This window comes from Scomber scombrus, chromosome 13 (assembly GCF_963691925.1).
Source record: "Scomber scombrus chromosome 13, fScoSco1.1, whole genome shotgun sequence".
NCBI classification, from domain to species: Eukaryota; Metazoa; Chordata; class Actinopteri; order Scombriformes; family Scombridae; genus Scomber; species Scomber scombrus.
The window spans coordinates 16,874,107-16,893,004 of NC_084982.1; the positions used below are offsets into that span (position 1 = coordinate 16,874,107).

The following is an 18,898-nucleotide window of genomic DNA, read 5'->3' on the forward strand; positions in this document are numbered from 1 at the left end:
CACACACTGTGCGCATCTGTACATATCTGTGTACACACAGCTTAGGCCTGTTCTCACACTGGGATGTTTACATGTGTTCCCATTAGGGGTGTCACGATCTCGATTGTAAATCAAATATCGATCGAAATGACCTCACGATCTCGACCTTCAAAATCAATGGAGGAATCGAAGATGTAGCCACGCCCCCAATGTAACGTCCCGCAGACGAGTCAAGAGGGAAAAAAACACACGTGTTGAAATGTGGTGAGTCAACATATTACCTCCTCTAACCTGAACCTGCAGCTGGTAAAAACACACCATGGCAACCGCTGATATAGGAGACACATCAACCAGACTCCAACTGGTTGTCGGTCCGGTGGGGGGGAGGATTGGTCTAATAAGTAGCAACACAGAGCTATCAGGATGCTTTGCTCTAATACGCGCTGCATTGATAGTCACACAAACACACACGCGCGCGCAGACTCTCTCTAGCGCGCGCTCTTGCTCGCTCGCTGCAGATTTTAGGATTTGGAGAATCGTGACACCCCTAGTTCCCATGAGCATTGAAGTGTAGGACGCTGACTCTCTGTTGCGTCCTGTGATCCAAGATGACGTTGACGAGCATTTGCTACTGGAAAGAAATGTGCAGTTTGATGAATGTGTCTATTCTTTGTGACTATAAGGCTTCGGTTCTCACTGGGGTGTTCCCAGGCAGTCCTTCCCACGTGTGTTGCATAATGGATACAATAATCAGATATTTAACATAGTCTCAAAACGTTGACCTTTTGCCTGCTACAGTTTGTATTGTGTGGGGCCAGTTCATTCGTATTTGTGCCGTGTGTGTAATTTTGTTTTCTCAAGAATTTCAAGGCCCAAAAAGTCCCTGTTTTTACTTTCAATGTTTCACAATCTTTCCCCAGGAAACTCTTTCATCCTCAGTCAGTAAGATAGCTGCGAAAGACTTGATGACAGAAGACTTACCAGTCAAACACTGCAGTGGCTTTATCACTGGTGTTTAAGAGTTAATTGGTGGGGGGCCTTAGAGCCTCGTGTCTTTGGTAAAGAGGCAGGACACATTGGTGAAGCGAGTAACCGGATTAAGAGCTCAGACACTGGGGTTTGAACAGGAGAAGGAGGGGGTCTCTGTGGTTTTTATTTTTAAATTTTTTAGTCACTCTATTGTAAGTGATTTGCTGGGATAAGGTGTATAGGTATGAATGACAGATCCATGAAATTATATACAGTACTGTGCAAATGAGATAATCTGTGGCTGTGCTGTTTCTTCATGGTGTGCACACAGTGGCACGGTTGTGTTGTCTGAGATTTGTAACTGGCAATATTCCTGAGATTACATCAGCAAATGTTTATCAGGGGCCTTAAAGGTACTCTATGAATAACACACATGAACTAACTTTCCTCTTTCCCCTTCTTGATCTCCTATCGTGCTTTAATGTCTCAAAACCAGCAGTGATGTGAGAGAAACCAGATTTTTATATTTACAAACCTATCATTCAATCCACTGTAGCCTGACTGGATAGAAGAAGCCTTATTCAAACAACATAAACATAGTCATTGCACAGATCGACTGTCACAGTATACACAGAGCATTAGGACTAATAGATCAAATATATGTCAAAAAACTGTTAATCAATGCATGTAGACTCCTTTTATTCAATAAAAGTATTGTACCATTTATACTAAATGGAAGAAGGGTAGATTGTAAGTGGATGTTCCTATATGAAGGTTTTCATAGTATCATCGCTGTCACGGTCAGATACCAGCCATTAAGATCATGGTTTCCGCCAGTAAGATTGAATATATTTTCTATAGAAAAAGTGAGTGAGTGCTTGAACACAATATTGCATTGATACACAAGAGCAACCAACTCTTCTTAGGTGTTTATCCGTCCCTACCTCCAAATCTTCAATCCCTGTCTGTCTTTCTCTGACTCACTCTTCACTATCTAGTCTTGTTTATCTGTGACTAATATATATACGTTGTTCTCTTTCGGTTCCTTTCTCATTCTTTCCACCTCTCTGTTTCTACTTGGTATTTGTTCTCGAGCCCTCTATTTCCTCTCCCTCTGTGCAAGTGTGTCAAGGTTACTGAGATAGAGAGAGATATCGGAGAGAGGCAGAGGAATAACAAACAGAATCATAAATGCAAGATAACCCCCATGAGTCCGCTGGTGGTAGAGACATTAACTTTGAGCTTGTTATAATCAAACCTCCTCCAGCCTCTCTCCGACAGTCTCTGCAAGGCCATGAGAAAGCTTGAGCAAGGTAATGGTGATTTCAATTGGTGGTGTTTACTTGTAAGTACATACTGCGTGCGATTAATAGGCAGATTATTCACAGGAAAGGCTTATTAGTTCAGAGAACATCCACCAGGCATGTGCTGATCACACACTACACACACACTTACACACAGAGTCTTAATCTTTGTTTTCTAAATGTATCTCTCTCATTATCTCAGTGGAGTTACTTTGGTTTCTCATGTTAATAAGGCTTTTGTTCTGTACAGTATTCCCAGATACTTTAGTTTAATATTCTGAGACGTGTGTTTGAGTTCTGTCCAAATAACGGTGTAACGAGTGACCTACCTTGGTGATACAGAAAACAGTTTTTGTTAATAACTTGAATTTTTCGCTTTCTCAAACGGGTGATGCCTGGGCTCTTTTAGCTCTTTCATTGCACTCAGCTCCTCTGCAGAATACAAATCTCACACTGGCCTGCTCTTTTGCAACTTCAATGATCCTGTTGAAAGAACAAACGTTTCTGCGAGCTTGGCAGATGAGGTGGAGAATGTTAATTTTGAATGATCTTTACCTTGCTTTGAAGTTGTTCCTGTTTTAGGCTGTTTTTCGCTGTGACCAACTGCTCACACTTGCCTCAAGGGAGAGATGGTAAAGTGGCTTGGTTTTAGTCCAAAGCCTAATAACTTGAGCATACATTACAACCAGCAAGGGTTTCTTTTACATCAGCATTAGGCATGAAATATGGTTAGAATATTTCAGTTTCTTTATGTATTATGTATATGTTTTTTTCTTAAGCATAAAAGCACTGTATGTCTGTATTTTTACAGCAGTACTCTAAAGCAGGGATACCAGTATCTGGTAAAATGTAAATGCCCAGATATGTAAATAGAAACACATTTTGTCTTTTAACAATGTTTTAGGACTGTGATTTATCATCTTTTCTAGCCTTACCCATTGTAGTCCTACAACTAAGTGTATACCATAAGTTATCTTCAAAAGCTGCCTTTGTTAGTTCAATTCCTTTTTCTGTCTACCTCTAGTGTATAGAAACACACAATCTCCAACCTCTTGTTTTCCCACAGAACCTAATTTATTCTCACTCGTCTCCTTGTCTACAAATATGAAACACTGTGGACTGTCTGATGTCAAAGTCTATCACACTTTATCATTCATATATAGTACACATACAGTTGCAGTGGGTCTTCTTGCCAGTGTGCCTGTTTGTTGGTGTAGCAGTCAAATATCAAAGATATATTCTACCAATGAAGCCACATAAAAAAACATTAAAAAAGCCTCCCTCAGCCTAACAGCTTCATCATCATCTCCATCAAAAACATCTGATCATTCCACTGGCTTATATATACTCTCTCTCGAGTATGTATAAGTAGAATAATTTATCATCAGCATATCATCAAAGTCCTGCAGAAATCTATCATTGCTATCTTGTTTTGATTTTTATGGGTTTTTTTTTTTTAAATCCTGGTGACACATTAGACATCCCCATGTTGTTGTCCAGTGTTATGACGCTGCCCTGTCTTGACCTGTCAAACACAGACACCTCCTCAGCGTCGGAAGACGAGGGCTCGCTGCGCCGGCAGGGACGTCTGGCCACCTCCACGCCTTACCAGGGCCACGGCCACGGCCACGGCCACCCAGCCGTTGAGCACTGGTTTAACCGTGTCATCCAGGGTTCGTCCACCTCATCCTCCGCGTCATCCACCTCATCCCACCCGGGAGGGAGATCTGTCACCACCACCAACAGCACTGCCCACGCAGCCCTCAACGCCAACGCCGCAGCTTCTGCACTGGCCGACCTTATGGCACACACCCACCTAGGTCAGTGACACGCACTCAGTCTCACAAGCTATCGCAAATCAGATTTCCTGTTTAATCGATGCAGTACTCTCATCCAGCTAGCCCAGAGGTGAATACATTTGGACAGAATTTTGCTCAAAGTTAAAAGCACTGCTGTAAAAAAATGTAAAGATATGTCTAGCGGGGGTGTTAGCTGTAGTAGGAAGATATAAAACTACGAGGAGATAATCGTTTCATGCAAAGAAGGAAAATAGTATTAGATGTTTAAAATTGTCATGCGCTGGTGGAAGACGTTTCATTGCGGTAACCTTCATGGTAAAATTATATTCACACACAGTCTTTTAACAAGCATGCAGAATCCCCTGCAAATTGTGGTTTTAAATTCCTCTCTCTACACTTACTGTATATGATTTAGAGAGTCTGCAGATGGATTTAAAAAATATTTCCATCTCCTAACATTTGCTGATTTCAGCAGAAGTTTCAGAGATCCTATTATTACTAGACAATCAGATTTTTTTGTCATCTGAACCTGTATTATGTTGCTCAGGCTGGTTTTCCTTCAACTGTATGTAGCTCAGTTGCAGACAGACAGCAATATCTTACATAACTACTTCTGCCGAGGCCTTATCTCCCTCCGGATACATAGAATCACTGATGAGGCCAAACAAAGAGAACAAGCTACAGATTTTAATTCACGTCTGTCTAATTAGCCATCTCTGTCTGCCATGTCACTGTCATTCAGTCATGTGAAAGGGCTCACAGCCACTTCACCTTGAAACCCCTCATTCCACGTGGCCATGCGAGTGTCACCAGCTAGTTAATGAGATTCAGTGGATTTATCTCATCCGTCTCTCAAACAGCAACATTAAAGTGAGAGGTGTCTTGCTCGTGTGTGTGTGTGTGTTCATGTGTGCCTGTACGTGTTGCTGGCAGAACCATATCCTATTAGGATGGAGCTGTCTGATTTCTGTCCAGCCCGTCTCCCCTCAAGGTTGCTGTCATAAAGTAGCAGCAGTGACTGGTGCTTAATGGATGGAGCTGTAAATAAATCTCCTATATAACCCTGTTCCTGAACCCGTCACACTCTGATCCTGTATCTGTCGTTCACTTCAGACAAGTACGGAATCATACATGGGTAACATTTTTTTGTAGTGGGGGAACAAACAAACATAACCTGAGGCATTCTGAAATCATACACTCACTCTATGTTCAAATTATATGTGCATCATGTGTAAGTTACTAGGCGTGTGGGACACAATTCTCCAGGGTGCACAGTGATTGTTTTGGTTCTAACAACACTGTCACTGTTTTACATTTTAAATCCCACGACACCATATCTAAACTAAATTAAACAAACCAGACACTTGTTGCCTTCAAGTTTTATAAAAGGATTTGCCCATGTAGCCAGGTGTCTTGGTTTCCCACTAGGGTTACTGATCTGGATGAAAAAATATTCTATTGTTTAAATTGTGGAAGTTCAGGTGGGCACACAAAGGAGTATAAATGAAGGGCTTCATAATATCCTCAGACTTGCCAGTTATTCATATTACAAAGGTGTCTTGCCCCACGTTGACTCGCTGATGGGAATGTATCTGCTGAATAGAAACAATCATTCATCATCACAGCAGGTGGTTAAAATGGAGGTTAAGTGTGAAATCCTTATAAAAAAATACACACTGCATTTAGACACATCTAGAGATGGAAAACAAAAAAGCTCAGTTTTTTTGCTAACGGATCAAGTCGATTTTATTTTGTGGTAACTGCCCTGAGTAGGCCTTGCGTTTGACCTTTTAACCCCCGACAACCCCACCCACCACAGATAACCACACAGCTCCCCCCGATGTGACAGGGCTGTCAGAGCGCTCCTTGCTTCATGCAGAGCGGCCCCAGGTGGCCTCGGTGCGAGGCGTCTCCCGCAGCCACAACCATCACACCAGCGTCATGGAGACTGCAGATGGTGAGTTTCCTGCACGTGCGCACACACACACGCACACACACAGAAACAAAGTCACCTCCCATTTTCCGTTCTCCCCTGCTGTCTGTCCCTCTGTCTACTCCTGAGTCAGTCTGCCTGTCAGACTGGCACAAGCTGCTGACTGACCCTCTTGTGTTGCCATGGTAACATTGCAACTCTACACTACCCCTGGAAAAACTCCCAAATCACCATGACTCTATTTTAATGTTTTGTATGTGATTAACTGAAATGAAACTAAAAAACATGAACTGCCTACCTGTTTTCTGGATAAATAGACATTTACAATTGTTTACAACATTGTTTCTCTTGAGTTTTAAAAAAGAAACATTTGAAAAACAGTAACAGTCATGAGCTGAATACCAAATTATTATAAATGAGTCTTGTGTCAGTTCTCACCATGTTGTTAGTGAATCAGTGCATAAAATGAACAGCCTCCAAACATCATTCATCATTCAAACAGTGCTGTCTTGTGTGCACCTCGTTGCAGATGTTGACAATTGCACAACGTGGATAGTGTCATTACAGTGCATGTAATATAAATCTAACAAACATTACCGGAGAAACCTGCTAAAGAAGATGAATGTTAACATTTGTACAGTCTAAGTTAATCGAATGCAGAGATTTGCCACAGATGACAATGCGGTTGATCCATAATCCATAAAAGCAGTTTCAACGTGTTTCTGTCATCCTTGCATCTTCACTCATTCAACATCAGAGCTGAAATGCTGCTTTGAATTTATGTCCAGTATGTTAACAAGGTAGCAGCCTGAAAACTGGAGCACAGTCTCAACACCTCTCATTACTGCCATTCATCCGCTGTCATTAAGAATATAACTGTTATCTGGGTTTTCACTGCTTAATAAATGCAATGGCAGCCCACCTAGCTGACACATAAATAAAAATGGACAGAATTTTAAGGGATGTCAACACCGTTAAAGACTTATATGCAACTCTTGTCACATGAAAAATAAATGCCTAAAATAACAGAAACCAGCAAAACATCCTTTAGGATAAAAAAGCCCTCTCTTACATAACATCTGGCTTTTGGTAGATTTCTCTCTCTCTCACACACACACAAATGATCAGACACACAGAGTTAGCTGGGTTGTTTTCATTCATTCCTGATGTGTCTTTCCTCCAGGCTGTGAGTGGAGAGGTGAAGGATCCCTCAGTTTAATGGATGGTATTTATAACTGTTCCTTCATCTCTATGGCAGTCTGCTGTATGTGCACTCTGCTGCTTGCGCACGTGTTTGTTTATTTGTGTTTCTGCTCCTCGCCTCCAGTGTCAGGTCTAGCATTTGTCCAAACAGCGTGCGCGTGTGTATGTGTGTATGTTCCAAAAATGTACGCCAAGCTACAGTGTGAAGTCAGTCATTAGATTCCTGCGTGCGACTGTGTGTGTTTGTGTAGTTGAGTATCTTGCACAGGCTTTTAGCATTTGTAGCGTCTTCAAGCAATGTCTAACCTACATGCTGCCTGAATAGATCATGTTGAAGCAGATAGTGTGAAAAAGCCTTTCTACTGTTCATTCGAGGTTATGAATAATTAGCATGGTGACATTTTTTTTCCTGTTTGTGCCATTTTAATACCAACACATAGTTGGAAGGGGAAATATCCTATTGCGCCTAAAAAAAGATGGTTGATGTGAAGTTGAGATTTGGTGTGTGCCATCTGAAAAAAACAAATGAAGACATCCACTGTTCAGAAGGATCTTTAGTGAAATATTCTGTTTTTCTTATTGTCAAAAACTGACAGCAATTAATTTATCCTATTAACAAGTATTGCCTGTGTTGCCAAAGCCAGGTGTTGCTTTTTTCGTCTGTGCCATAGACCCTTAGTTTGTCCAAAACTATTAAAACAGTGAGCCGCACTAGTTCACAAGTTCCTTGTTACCACAATACATGGCAACAGATGCACTTTTTCCCCTTGTTCTGAGTAACATGTGATTAAACACTACATTACCCAGCTGTTTTAAGAAAATAGCTGGCCTCTTGAAATGAAACTACGTATCTGAAATACGCATATTTAGGAGGAATGAGTGGGACAGGTAGGCTGGTCAGGAAATGTCCAGATTATTATGTACTTTTGGGTTTGGCCTTTTCATGGGATGTTTTGACAGTTTGAAATATATAGAATAAAATCAGGCTTTGTCTCCATGTTTGTTATGCTCTGTTTATATGTAGTTGATTACTGCATATACATTTTATTGCGAATACATATTGTTGCATTTTTCCCTCCAAATAAAACCAGTTTGCTTCAGTAATTTAATACTGTGGATGGATAAATAATAAAACCATGAATATGTTAATTATAGTCATCATCACAAGCAGATCCTGCCATGCTGTGATATTCACGATCAAGGCTATTGAGTGGGTGGGGGTTCAGGGCCCCTCAGATGTTTTCCTGTGTGTCAGGGGCTTTCTAATTGGCCCATCAGGTGCTGAGCTGAAACCCACACGTCCACTCCCAGTACATCTGTCTTTACACGAGGCGGCAGAGTCTCTCTGAGCCAGGTTTATTATAGAAAGATACATCAGGCAAGCTGTGTGCAGCTGTGGCCTTCGTCTCCTGTGGCTGTCTGGAATGTCTGACACAGCCCCCCGCCCCCCCCCCAAACTGAGTATGAATTCATATAGAGGAAGTGATCTCCAATTATAGTCTGCAAATACCCCTTTTTAACATGTGAGGAAAATCTGACTGGACACATCCCCTCTCCTCTCACTCAAAGTATTTCTCTTTGTTCTCCTCTCCTGTTCCTTTTATTCACGTTGTTTTGTCTTTGCAACGGTCCGTGTCTCTGCGATGACGCTTTTTGAGTATATTCTGGTTCAGCTGTCTTGTGCAAAGTTCAGCTCAGTTCAAGTTAAAGATCAAATTATACATGTCAGTTGATTTACGTATGTTTTGACTTTACTCAGGTATAGGTGTTGTTTTCTTATATGTATGCCTCCCACAGTTATGAATTTGGAGCAGAGCATATGTGAAACAGCAATTTTTTTTGAGACACCTCATCATGAATCACTTGCTGCTGAGGGGACATCTTTGTTGCTAGGCAGCAGACAGCTCCTCATTTTCTGATTTATTTAGCCTGTAAGGTTCATCAGTGATTCTATAGAGTTTGTTGACTGAAAGACTAACTTTTGACCTTCAGGTGACTAGGGTCGCTATTTTTTTGTTTTGCCTCTCTGTGATTGACAGCTGGTTGTCCTCTATGTACTATTAGAAATTTGTACTGACCTTTTTTCTCTTTTCTTCTCTCATATGTCCTCCCCTCACCATCTGATCAACCTCTCAATCAATCTGTCTTTCTCAACTTGTCTCCCATCCCACCTCCTCCATGTCCCTCCCTGATCCATTACATCTATTTCCACTACCATATTCTTCCTTTACCTGTCTGTATTTCTCTCCATATCTTTGTCTTGCCATGTTTATTTCCACCCTACCCTTTTTTTCTCCCTTCCCTTCTCATTGTGTAGGTGTTCCAGTAAACAGTCGTGTCTCCTCCAAAATCCAGCAGCTGCTCAACACTCTTAAAAGACCAAAGCGGCCACCGTTGCGAGAGTTCTTTGTTGACGACTTTGAGGAGCTTTTGGATGGTAAGCTAGCCTGAAAGTAACTACATTATTTTATTAGGAACTAAGCTCCTATTAAAACAAGAAATCATAAAAAGCATCCTGATCAACATACTGGTCAGAGGTGAATTTGACACGAATATGCCTGGGTAGGGCAGCGGAGTTTTTAGATTTCCTGATGAGTTTTCAAGCTCTAGTCTTGGTTATTTATCAAATTATTTTTGTTGCGTTAAATTGTCACTCTTACCTCACCACGCCTCACAAGTAAACAGTCAATGTACACTTTTAGATCATTGATTGTTGTTTTATCTCTTTGTGGAGCGGAGACCACCAGGTGTGCTAAAGGAGTGGTTGGGGGAAACTAGGTACAGAAACACATTGTGGACCAGCCCTGCCTAACCATTTCCTCCAATCCAACCAGCCCATCGTGGGTTTTGGGTGGTACTCTGCCAGGCTGAATAAACACTGTCCAAATGAATAAAAACCCCAACAGGAATAGCAATACATCAGCAGGTAATTGTAAAGCCTCCCTGACTCTGGCAAAGATTCTGTGGCACAGCAAGCCTCAGTGGTCTGCATGGTTTAAGGCAGAAGAACACACAGCACTGAAATGGGAGCAGGCTGAACACTATGTGCTCCTGATAGGGGTGTTTTATTTGGCGGGGATTCGCGTAACCAGCTCAGATAAACAATTCTGAATGCCACTTGTCAGAGAGTTACCGTTGAAGAGGGAGGTGTGAGGGGAGAATATTGATGGAGAGATGGAAGTAAAATCAAAGTGCAAGTAGGTGGATGAAGGGAGAAAACTAGTAGCAGTAGCTCCCTTGAGACAGATAGGACTGAGTTTCTCAGGAGCACTAAACAGCACTAAACTGATAAGGAGAATAGACCTCACCTTTAATCCTCTATCACCCCTATCTCATTGTCTTGCAATCCCAACTCCCTTTACTCCTGAGCCTTCGTTTAAGAGAGTTGTACAATTCACAAATTTACCATTTCAGGAAAACTGGTACAGGTCTGAATGCTTGACCCCCTATAGTGAAGGGATCCAGTGGCTCTGTTATGCTGTGGGGGGCATTTTCTGGCCAGGTTTGGATCCACTTGTCCGGGTTACTGCAAATCAATAGATAGTTGTTCTGAGTGATCAACTTTATCCTGTGATGAATCATTTCTATCACGATGGTGGTCATATCTTCAAGGATGACAATACCCCCATCCATCAGGCACAAGGGGTCACTGAATGATTTGATGATGAAAATGATATGGGTCCTGTGCTATGGCCTTTGCTGTCATCAGATCTAACTGAACACCTATGGGAGATTTAGGACCAATATGTTAGACAGCACTCTCTAAGACCATTATCAAAACCGCTTTGAAAAAGCAGAACTATCTCCTGACAATATTGCCTACTGAACCAGCCTCAGACTGATGTCCTATTCTCTTTTCCTATTTAGTCCAGCAGCCTGATCCCAACCAGCCAAAGCCAGAAGGCCAGCAAATGAGTCCCCTGAAAGGAGAGCCTCTCGGGGTGGTCACCAACTGGCCTCCCTCCTTGCCAGCAGCCTTACAACGGTGGGGCACCACACAGCCTAAGAGCCCCTGTCTGACGGCACTTGACAATGCTGGCAAGCCCGTCTACACACTCACCTACGGTAAGTATCAACCAGTGAAGATTAGCCCAGAATGAATTATGTAGATGGTTAAAACAATAAATTACCTCTTTTCATCCACTCCTTGTTTGTTTTTTCCATCCAGATAATGGATAGGGACGTGTCTGTGTTTGTCTCTGCGCAACTTATTCTGTAACCCGCTGTCAGTTTGTAAATCACATGAAATATTTGTGTGAATATGTATATGTGTGTGTTCACCTCTGTAGGAAAACTATGGACCCGCAGTCAGAAACTGGCCTATACTCTTCTTAACAAGCTGAGCACCAGAAATGAGCCTTTGCTTATGCCTGGAGATAGAGTAAGTCATGATATAAAACTGTGTTTGACAGCAGTCAGTTGCATGTTAGATTCCTTGTGGCATTTTAGGCGATTGACTGATGCTTTTGAAACAATCGGCAAATGTAGAATAAACAGAAGATTAAGCTCAGTTCCTCAATACTAGTATTCAAAAAACAATAGTAAATAATGCAAAATTTAGAGTTACCAAGGCTGCATTTCTCTGAACATGAGGTAGTACTGAAAATGAAATGGGGGGGGGGGGGGGAGTTAATCGTTAACTGTACTTAATAACATTTTGTTGTCAAGTGAGCCTTTTTAGAATCACGATGACAATGAGGAGAATCAAATGTTTGGTTTCAGGTTTCGTCCATGCTACCCCTTGCATTCCCTATGTTTCTTGTGAAAAAAAACACCCATTAAAACAAATAATCAATGACATACTGTAACAGCTGTGGTGTCTCTGAATCATCTGTAGGTTGCACTTGTGTTCCCCAACAATGACCCAGTGATGTTCATGGTGGCCTTCTACGGCTGTCTCCTGGCAGAGTTAGTGCCTGTGCCTATTGAAGTGCCGCTGACCAGAAAGGTAAAGACAACTGTAAAATGCAATCACCAGGGAGAGTATGGAGTTAATGACATTTTCTGCTGTTCTGCAGACAGACGGGTGAAGAACAGGAGTGACCCCTACTGGACGTTTAACCCCTAAATGATTGAAGGGGGGACAAGAGTTGTTATGTTGTTGTAATGTTGATGTTAAGGATTTATTCTAATATCCCTGAATAGTACTTAAGAACATTTAGTTCATAGTAGTAATCTAGTTGTCATTCGTTGCATGACTATATGTGCAGCAGCAGCTTTATCTCTTAAATATTCTAATTACAGTGCATTGTAATGTGTTGGAGTCTCCAGCACATCCATCAGCTCAAACTGGACCAAATTCATACACATTAGTCACGGAGTTTGAATATTAATGCCTGTTCTTCATTGCTCTTTATAAGCACACTGTCTGTTGTTGGCAGACGCTGTGGTGTAATTAACGAGATTTGAGAGAGGTGAAATTATGTGTAATTCCAGTCAAAATATCAGATCACAGGCCAACTGTTCTCGAGACTCAGAAACTAACTCAACTCATTTTTTCCTGCTCTCTTTTTCTTTCTTTCTTTGTCTTCTATCCTCCTCTCCCTTTCCGCTTCTTTCATCCTTATTCTTCCTTCCATTTTTTTCCCCCTTCCACCCCGTATCTCCTTTTTTCTATTTGCTTTCCTGCACAGTATGTTTTGCTCAGCATGAGTGTAGCTGCAAGCTAATTTGCGCAGCCAATCAAATATGAGTGAGTGTGTGTCAGAACTTGGTTTTTATTCCTGCACCAATCGGGCGTTGATGCTCAGCAGCAGAGTTTTTAATAGTGATTAGCCATCACTCTGCTTTCTCACCTGCTGCTGCTTTGATCTACAATGCTCTGAGGTTTCATCTTCTTTATCGTCCTTCTCTCTCTCTCACTGTTACAGTTCCTGCATTCCCTGACAGCGTTTTTTCTCAAAGCCTTTATGTTTTTAATTTTATTGTTAATAGCTGTTGTGCAACAGAACTGTTTGCCAAAGTTTGCCAGTACAAGCTTAATTTTTTTTTCATCTTCATTGCTCCTCTAGGATGCAGGAAGTCAACAGATTGGCTTTCTGTTGGGCAGCTGTGGAGTCACGTTGGCACTGACCACTGACGCTTGTCAGAAGGGCCTGCCCAAAGCACAAACAGGGGAGGTTGCCACTTTCAAAGGTACAGCTGGTTTTATTTTCATTCTGTCTGTTTGTATAGTTTGACATGGTCCAAACTGATTTAATATCTTTGTCCCTGCAGGCTGGCCGCGGTTGCTGTGGTTTGTGACAGATGGAAAACATGTTGTGAAGCCTCCGAAAGACTGGCATCCTCCAATACGGGAAGCCAGTAATGACATAGCCTACATAGAAGTAAGAGCAATTTGAAGAATGTAGAATGTAGATTTTAACGATAAAACAAATATGTATATTTTTACCTATGTTTTAATGTTTTTTAACAAAATCATTTGACTCCATTCTGTTTCCTCTAGTTATATCTCATTTATGTACCCTAGCCCTGTTCAAATGTTGTGTGCGTGTGTTTTACATCCAGTATAAAACCAGCAAGGAGGGAAGCACTATGGGGATCACAGTGTCACATTCAGCCATGCTGGCTCACTGTCATGCCCTCACACAAGCCTGCGGCTACACTGAGGGTGAGCAGGACACTCTGCATTTACTTTTCAAGTACCCATACTTCATTTTGCATTGTCATGGACAAAAACATTCAGCTGGTGGTAGTATGAATATATCCTAGTGAATTTGAGAGCTACAGTAGAGTGCATTTTCTAAAGAGAGGGAGAAACGGAAAGAGAGCCTTTTTGGCTTTTTCTTCTTTTACTTAAGATTATATAACAACACACATTTTATAATCAATTATATTATAGACTTTTCCTGTCACGTTACTCACAGATCCCATTAGAGTGTAATTACAGTCTAGCTTGATAAATGCTACTGTTCAGCTGCTTGTGTTTCTTTGCATCAGTCCTGGGTCAGGTCTGCTTAAAAAGAAAGGCACCTCGTCACCTCGAGTGTCCCAGTTTTGCTCTAAATAACTTCTAACTGCACCAGCAGCCCCTAGAGATACTCCAGGTCTGTTTCTGAAACTTAGTTTGTTACTCCACTCCAGTCCAATACTCTTGTGGTCAGGATTGACTCTTTTTATGAAAATTGTGCTGTCTGAAAAGTAGCAGGATGATATGTGATTACAGGAATATTACATTAAAAATCCCGCCTAACTGCAATATCTCCTTTTTGATTTGCAGCTGAGACCATCACCAATGTCCTGGATTTCAAGAGAGAAGCAGGATTATGGCATGGTGTTCTCACTGTGAGTGGTCTTAACCCCTCTGGCAATGATGAAAGGATAGTTTTATAATTAGAAATAGAAGAGATCTATACTCCGTATAAAAAGTCACATTTATTTGACTGACTTTTTTCCCTCTGAGGGCATAATCAGAATGTAAATTAATTCACGCTAACAAAGTCCTGATGGGCAGAAACATTGTCCCATAACTCAAGACTTTGAGAGCTGTAAATTCAAACTTCTTATTCTAACACTTGGTTAACCCAGTTTTTATTAACCAGTAGCAAACATGCAGGGGGATCTACATACAGCTCATACATAACTTGCATGTTTGAATTCCTAAAATGACACTTCATAGCACAAACACACATATATTTTATACACTTCAGGAGAAAGTGATAAAGTCTTGTCATATCTTGTAGCTTGTTTACAGTGACATCACGTAGTCGTAACACACTTTGATACATTTTGGTGCTTATCTGATGCTTGTCTGTTCTCATGACAGAGCGTCATGAATCGTATGCACGTGATCAGCATCCCTTACTCCCTGATGAAAGTCAACCCCCTGTCCTGGATACAGAAGGTTCACACATACAAAGGTAAGGGAGGCTCCATACTTGACTTTTGCCACTTTTCAATGTTGCTCTGTCTGCTGCATCTCAGTCGTATTAAAGATGATTCAGTGCAGGGTGCAACCACATAATTGTAACTAAATTGTGCTACTTTTTGCTGTATCAGTGAGGTTGCAAAAGACCAGAGTGACAGCCAGAAAGAGACTGTTTCATGTAACAGTTTTGATTCTCACTGCACATTGCACAGGGGTGGATGGATTAGACCAATAGTTTGTGGAACTCATTGATTTCTGGCTCAGTTTTATTGGCCCGATGGAAGTCGAGGACAGAAGGCCCGACGTGCTAAATAACATTCTACTCCTGACTGGTCCGAGCTCTGCTGAGTCACCTGTTGGCAACCGAGTCAGTCTGCGCTGCTATTTGCTGTCAGGCTTTGTGATCTGTGATTGGCTGTCAAGCTGGACGACAGAGGTGTTGATTGGACGACTCTATTGTGAGTCTGTCTCGCTGACTCCGTGTAACATGTCTCTGTTTGTGTGTCCGCTACACAGCGCGGGTAGCAGTGGTGAAGTCGAGGGACATGCACTGGTCTCTGCTGGCTCAAAGAGACCAGAGAGACATCAGCTTGAGCTCACTGCGCATGCTGATCGTAGCCGATGGAGCCAACCCATGTGAGTCCACCACAGTACTCTCACTTAATAAAACATAAGTTTGATCTGATTAAAACCCTCAGGCTTACAAGAGATTATCATGCATTTGTGTCGGTTGCTGATTGGCTCTGTATGTGTGTTTGTGTCCTGTGTATCGTTGTGTGTGTTACTACAGGGTCGATATCCTCCTGCGATGCCTTCCTCAACGTGTTCCAGGCACGTGGGCTGCGACCTGAGGTGATCTGTCCATGTGCCAGCTCTTCAGAAGCCATGACTGTCGCCATCCGGAGGTGAGCTGCTATTACTGCACCCGTTTGAAACAAAGCAACCAGCCTGCCACCGCTTTGCATCACTGTGCTGTTATATCACACTGCATTTGCAACATCAGCTGGATCCTGCAGGGAGATGAAGGAGATTTGGTGCTTCTTTAACAAAGAGACAGAATGTACAATTTTACAGCTTTCTGCTGATCATGAAGCATAGTTATGGAGAGGGATTATTATGACAGATGGAATAAAAACACATGCCTCAAATAGACAAACTAGCACTGTTTTTAAAACAAGTAATGCCATTTGTTTTGAGACATATGTGAGAGTCTAGAAATGTTGTAATGGAGGTACACAGTCTCACAGATTAATATGGTAATCATGATCTGTCAAAACCATGTCTGTCTCCTCTCAGGTGTCAGTACTGCTGTGATAAACACAAGGTACTAAGGCAGTGGATGGCCATTTTTCCTTTTAAAGAACAAAAAGACCTGGCATCATAGTCACACAAACTGTGAAACTGTGTAAATGTTTGAAATAAAACAAAAAGAAGTGTTGGTATCTGCAAACTGTGAATGAAATGGTTCATTGTCATTCTGTGCGGTAGTACTTTAAGTGTAACTGTAATAATGTTGGTGTCCCTCAGACCTCCAGAAATGGGCGTTCCTCCTCCAGGGAAAGCGGTGCTGTCTATGGGTGGACTGAGCCACAGCGTGATCCGTGTGGATACAGAGGAGAAACTCTCTGTCCTCACGGTGCAGGATGTGGGACAAGTCATGCCTGGAGGTACAGTACACTGCTCTGACCATAGACTACATCGATGATAGATTACATTACTGATGGTTGTGAGCTGTTTGATTTTTTTTTTTTTTTTGAACTTTTTTCTTCTGTCATTGAGATTTTTGTTTCTTAATTTGTATAGATTTATATGCATATATGTATGTTTGTGTTTTATTATTTTACCTCTTGCAATTGTCCTTCTTGTGTTTTTAATTTCCTCTCATTTGAAAAGCACTTTGTGCTTATTGCTTGAAAAGTGCTCTATAAATAAAACTATTATTATTCTTTATTTTTCTTTTTGCAATCTGGCTGAAAAGATAAACTATATTTCTACTTTCAGATGCATTTACATCCCTCTATGTGTAGATAGTAACAATTCAATTCAAATCAAATTCCATTTAAACAACAAAACATTGGTAGACGTGACCTAAAAAAATAATAATGAAACAATCTGAATGAGAGTAAATAGACCACTTTAGACATGTATTTTTAATAACGTAACATTGTTCTGATGTTGAAATCTTTTGTCATTGTGTGACTCTAGCTGTGGTTTGTGTGGTGCGGGTGGAGGGGACACCCTATCTTTGTCAGACAGACGAGGTTGGAGAAATCTGTGTGAGCTCAGGTTGCACTGGTGTAGCATATTACGGCCTCCCAGGCATGACCAAGAACAACTTTGAGGTTAGTGCTTCAAGTGTACTATCATCTCTCTGAACACTGTATTTATGTGTCTTTGTGTAATAACAGTAATTACACAAAATCTATGCTCTGTTTTTCTCAAGGATGTGAGAAATCAGTTGATTGTTACATTTTCAAAATCATTTTGTATAAAACGCTCAAATTCCCACTTATCCCAGTTAGTGCTGTTCCACCTGAAAATGTTTTATTCCAGTCATCATCTTATTTAAGCTCACTCACTAGACTGTAGTTCTTGCTAAATGAACGCGGACTGCAAAAGCTTATATGTACTTCATTTTGCATGCACTGTTATTCAAAGTAAAGAAAATGTTAAATCCTTTGTACTTCCTACATGCATATGTGTTTTTAACATTGTTGTGTCTTGTTGCAGACCATCCCAGTAACATCATCTGGGCTTCCCATTAGTGACAGACCCTTCAGCAGGACCTCACTGCTGGGCTTTGTGGGACCAGTAAGTTCCACCTCATTAATCAGTCCTGTAACTTTCATTTCTGGATGTCTTAGAGCTCTGTCTTATAAGTGTCAATTCTTCCCAGCTTCCTGGTTGTGATATGTTGTAGCTTTTAACAGGCTGCTTAAGGACATGCTCAAACCTCAAATACTCAAATACTTAAATACTCATCATGAATATGCATATCCTCGATGTTACTCAACCTGCTCTATTTCAGTTAATAATTTCGTACTTTTGCCAGAAAGACTCAACAACCTTTTAAAGTACCTGGCTGAATTTGGTGGTTCTGGTTGTGAGTGAATAAAGTGATAGTTTAGTAAGAGAAAGAATTTAGAGGAAACCTGAATTAATTCAGTAGTTTTACCATCTAGTCAAGTCAGCCGACCTAAATCACAAAAACGTATTTTCTCACATATGTTTATGGGTAATTGAAAAGCTGTGTTTCTTTCCAGAAACAGTGTTCCACAGAGTTAACATAATCCACGGCCTTCCTTTTCAGCAGAGCATACTATTGTTTCAAAGACTGTCAATAAAGAAGTGTGCTTGTTCAGAAACTGCCTTTTGTAATCAGTTAAGAAGAACAAATGTTTTGTTTTCACAGTTTAAAATCACTAAAGGAAAGAATCATATTTTATACAGCCAACCTGAATGATACCTGTCTCATTGATCCAAGGCCAGCCAGTGAGTGAATGAGTGTGGGATGAGATAATAAGTCAGCGCATCTGAAATAGATGCATCCCTGAGTAACTGCAGTTCTTGGCACACTATGTCACAACTTACCCATCTAATAGAGTTTACTTTGTGTTTCCCATCAGGACAGCCTTGTGTTTGTTGTGGGGAAGATGGATGGGCTGATGGTGGTCAGTGGGCGGAGACACAATGCTGATGATGTGGTTGCCACTGCGTTGGCAGTGGAGCCGATGAAGTTTGTGTATAGGGGGAGGTAAAGAAAAAACATTACAAATTAAGCTTTATACTTCTCCACATGATGTAAGCTGTCATATCTACACACTGTCTTATCTGAGGACGGTGT

The 18,898-nt window shown here is 41.3% G+C and overlaps 2 protein-coding genes across 3 annotated transcripts in view; one reads left to right on the top strand and one right to left on the bottom strand.

Moving 5' to 3' along the window:
* The window catches only part of dip2a (disco-interacting protein 2 homolog A), an 88,211-nt gene that overhangs the window by 57,981 nt on the left and 11,332 nt on the right, over nt 1-18,898 (top strand). Inside the window, exons 5-22 of one of the 2 annotated variants that reach the window (XM_062432289.1) lie at nt 3,791-4,072; nt 5,871-6,008; nt 7,168-7,209; nt 9,505-9,624; nt 11,055-11,252; nt 11,477-11,568; nt 12,025-12,135; nt 13,199-13,322; nt 13,404-13,513; nt 13,695-13,797; nt 14,407-14,471; nt 14,953-15,046; nt 15,571-15,690; nt 15,845-15,959; nt 16,582-16,721; nt 17,260-17,396; nt 17,785-17,865; nt 18,681-18,808. In XM_062432289.1, the coding sequence (XP_062288273.1) occupies nt 3,791-4,072; nt 5,871-6,008; nt 7,168-7,209; nt 9,505-9,624; nt 11,055-11,252; nt 11,477-11,568; nt 12,025-12,135; nt 13,199-13,322; nt 13,404-13,513; nt 13,695-13,797; nt 14,407-14,471; nt 14,953-15,046; nt 15,571-15,690; nt 15,845-15,959; nt 16,582-16,721; nt 17,260-17,396; nt 17,785-17,865; nt 18,681-18,808 (2,200 nt within the window). The remainder of the gene's footprint in view (nt 1-3,790; nt 4,073-5,870; nt 6,009-7,167; nt 7,210-9,504; nt 9,625-11,054; nt 11,253-11,476; nt 11,569-12,024; nt 12,136-13,198; nt 13,323-13,403; nt 13,514-13,694; nt 13,798-14,406; nt 14,472-14,952; nt 15,047-15,570; nt 15,691-15,844; nt 15,960-16,581; nt 16,722-17,259; nt 17,397-17,784; nt 17,866-18,680; nt 18,809-18,898) is intronic. The other variant, XM_062432290.1, reaches the window with a different exon arrangement.
* arsh (arylsulfatase H) overlaps nt 7,584-18,898 on the bottom strand; it is a 208,697-nt gene continuing 197,382 nt past the window's right edge. Inside the window, exon 12 of the transcript XR_009927057.1 lies at nt 7,584-7,596. The gene's annotated coding sequence lies outside the window, so the exon portion shown is untranslated. The remainder of the gene's footprint in view (nt 7,597-18,898) is intronic.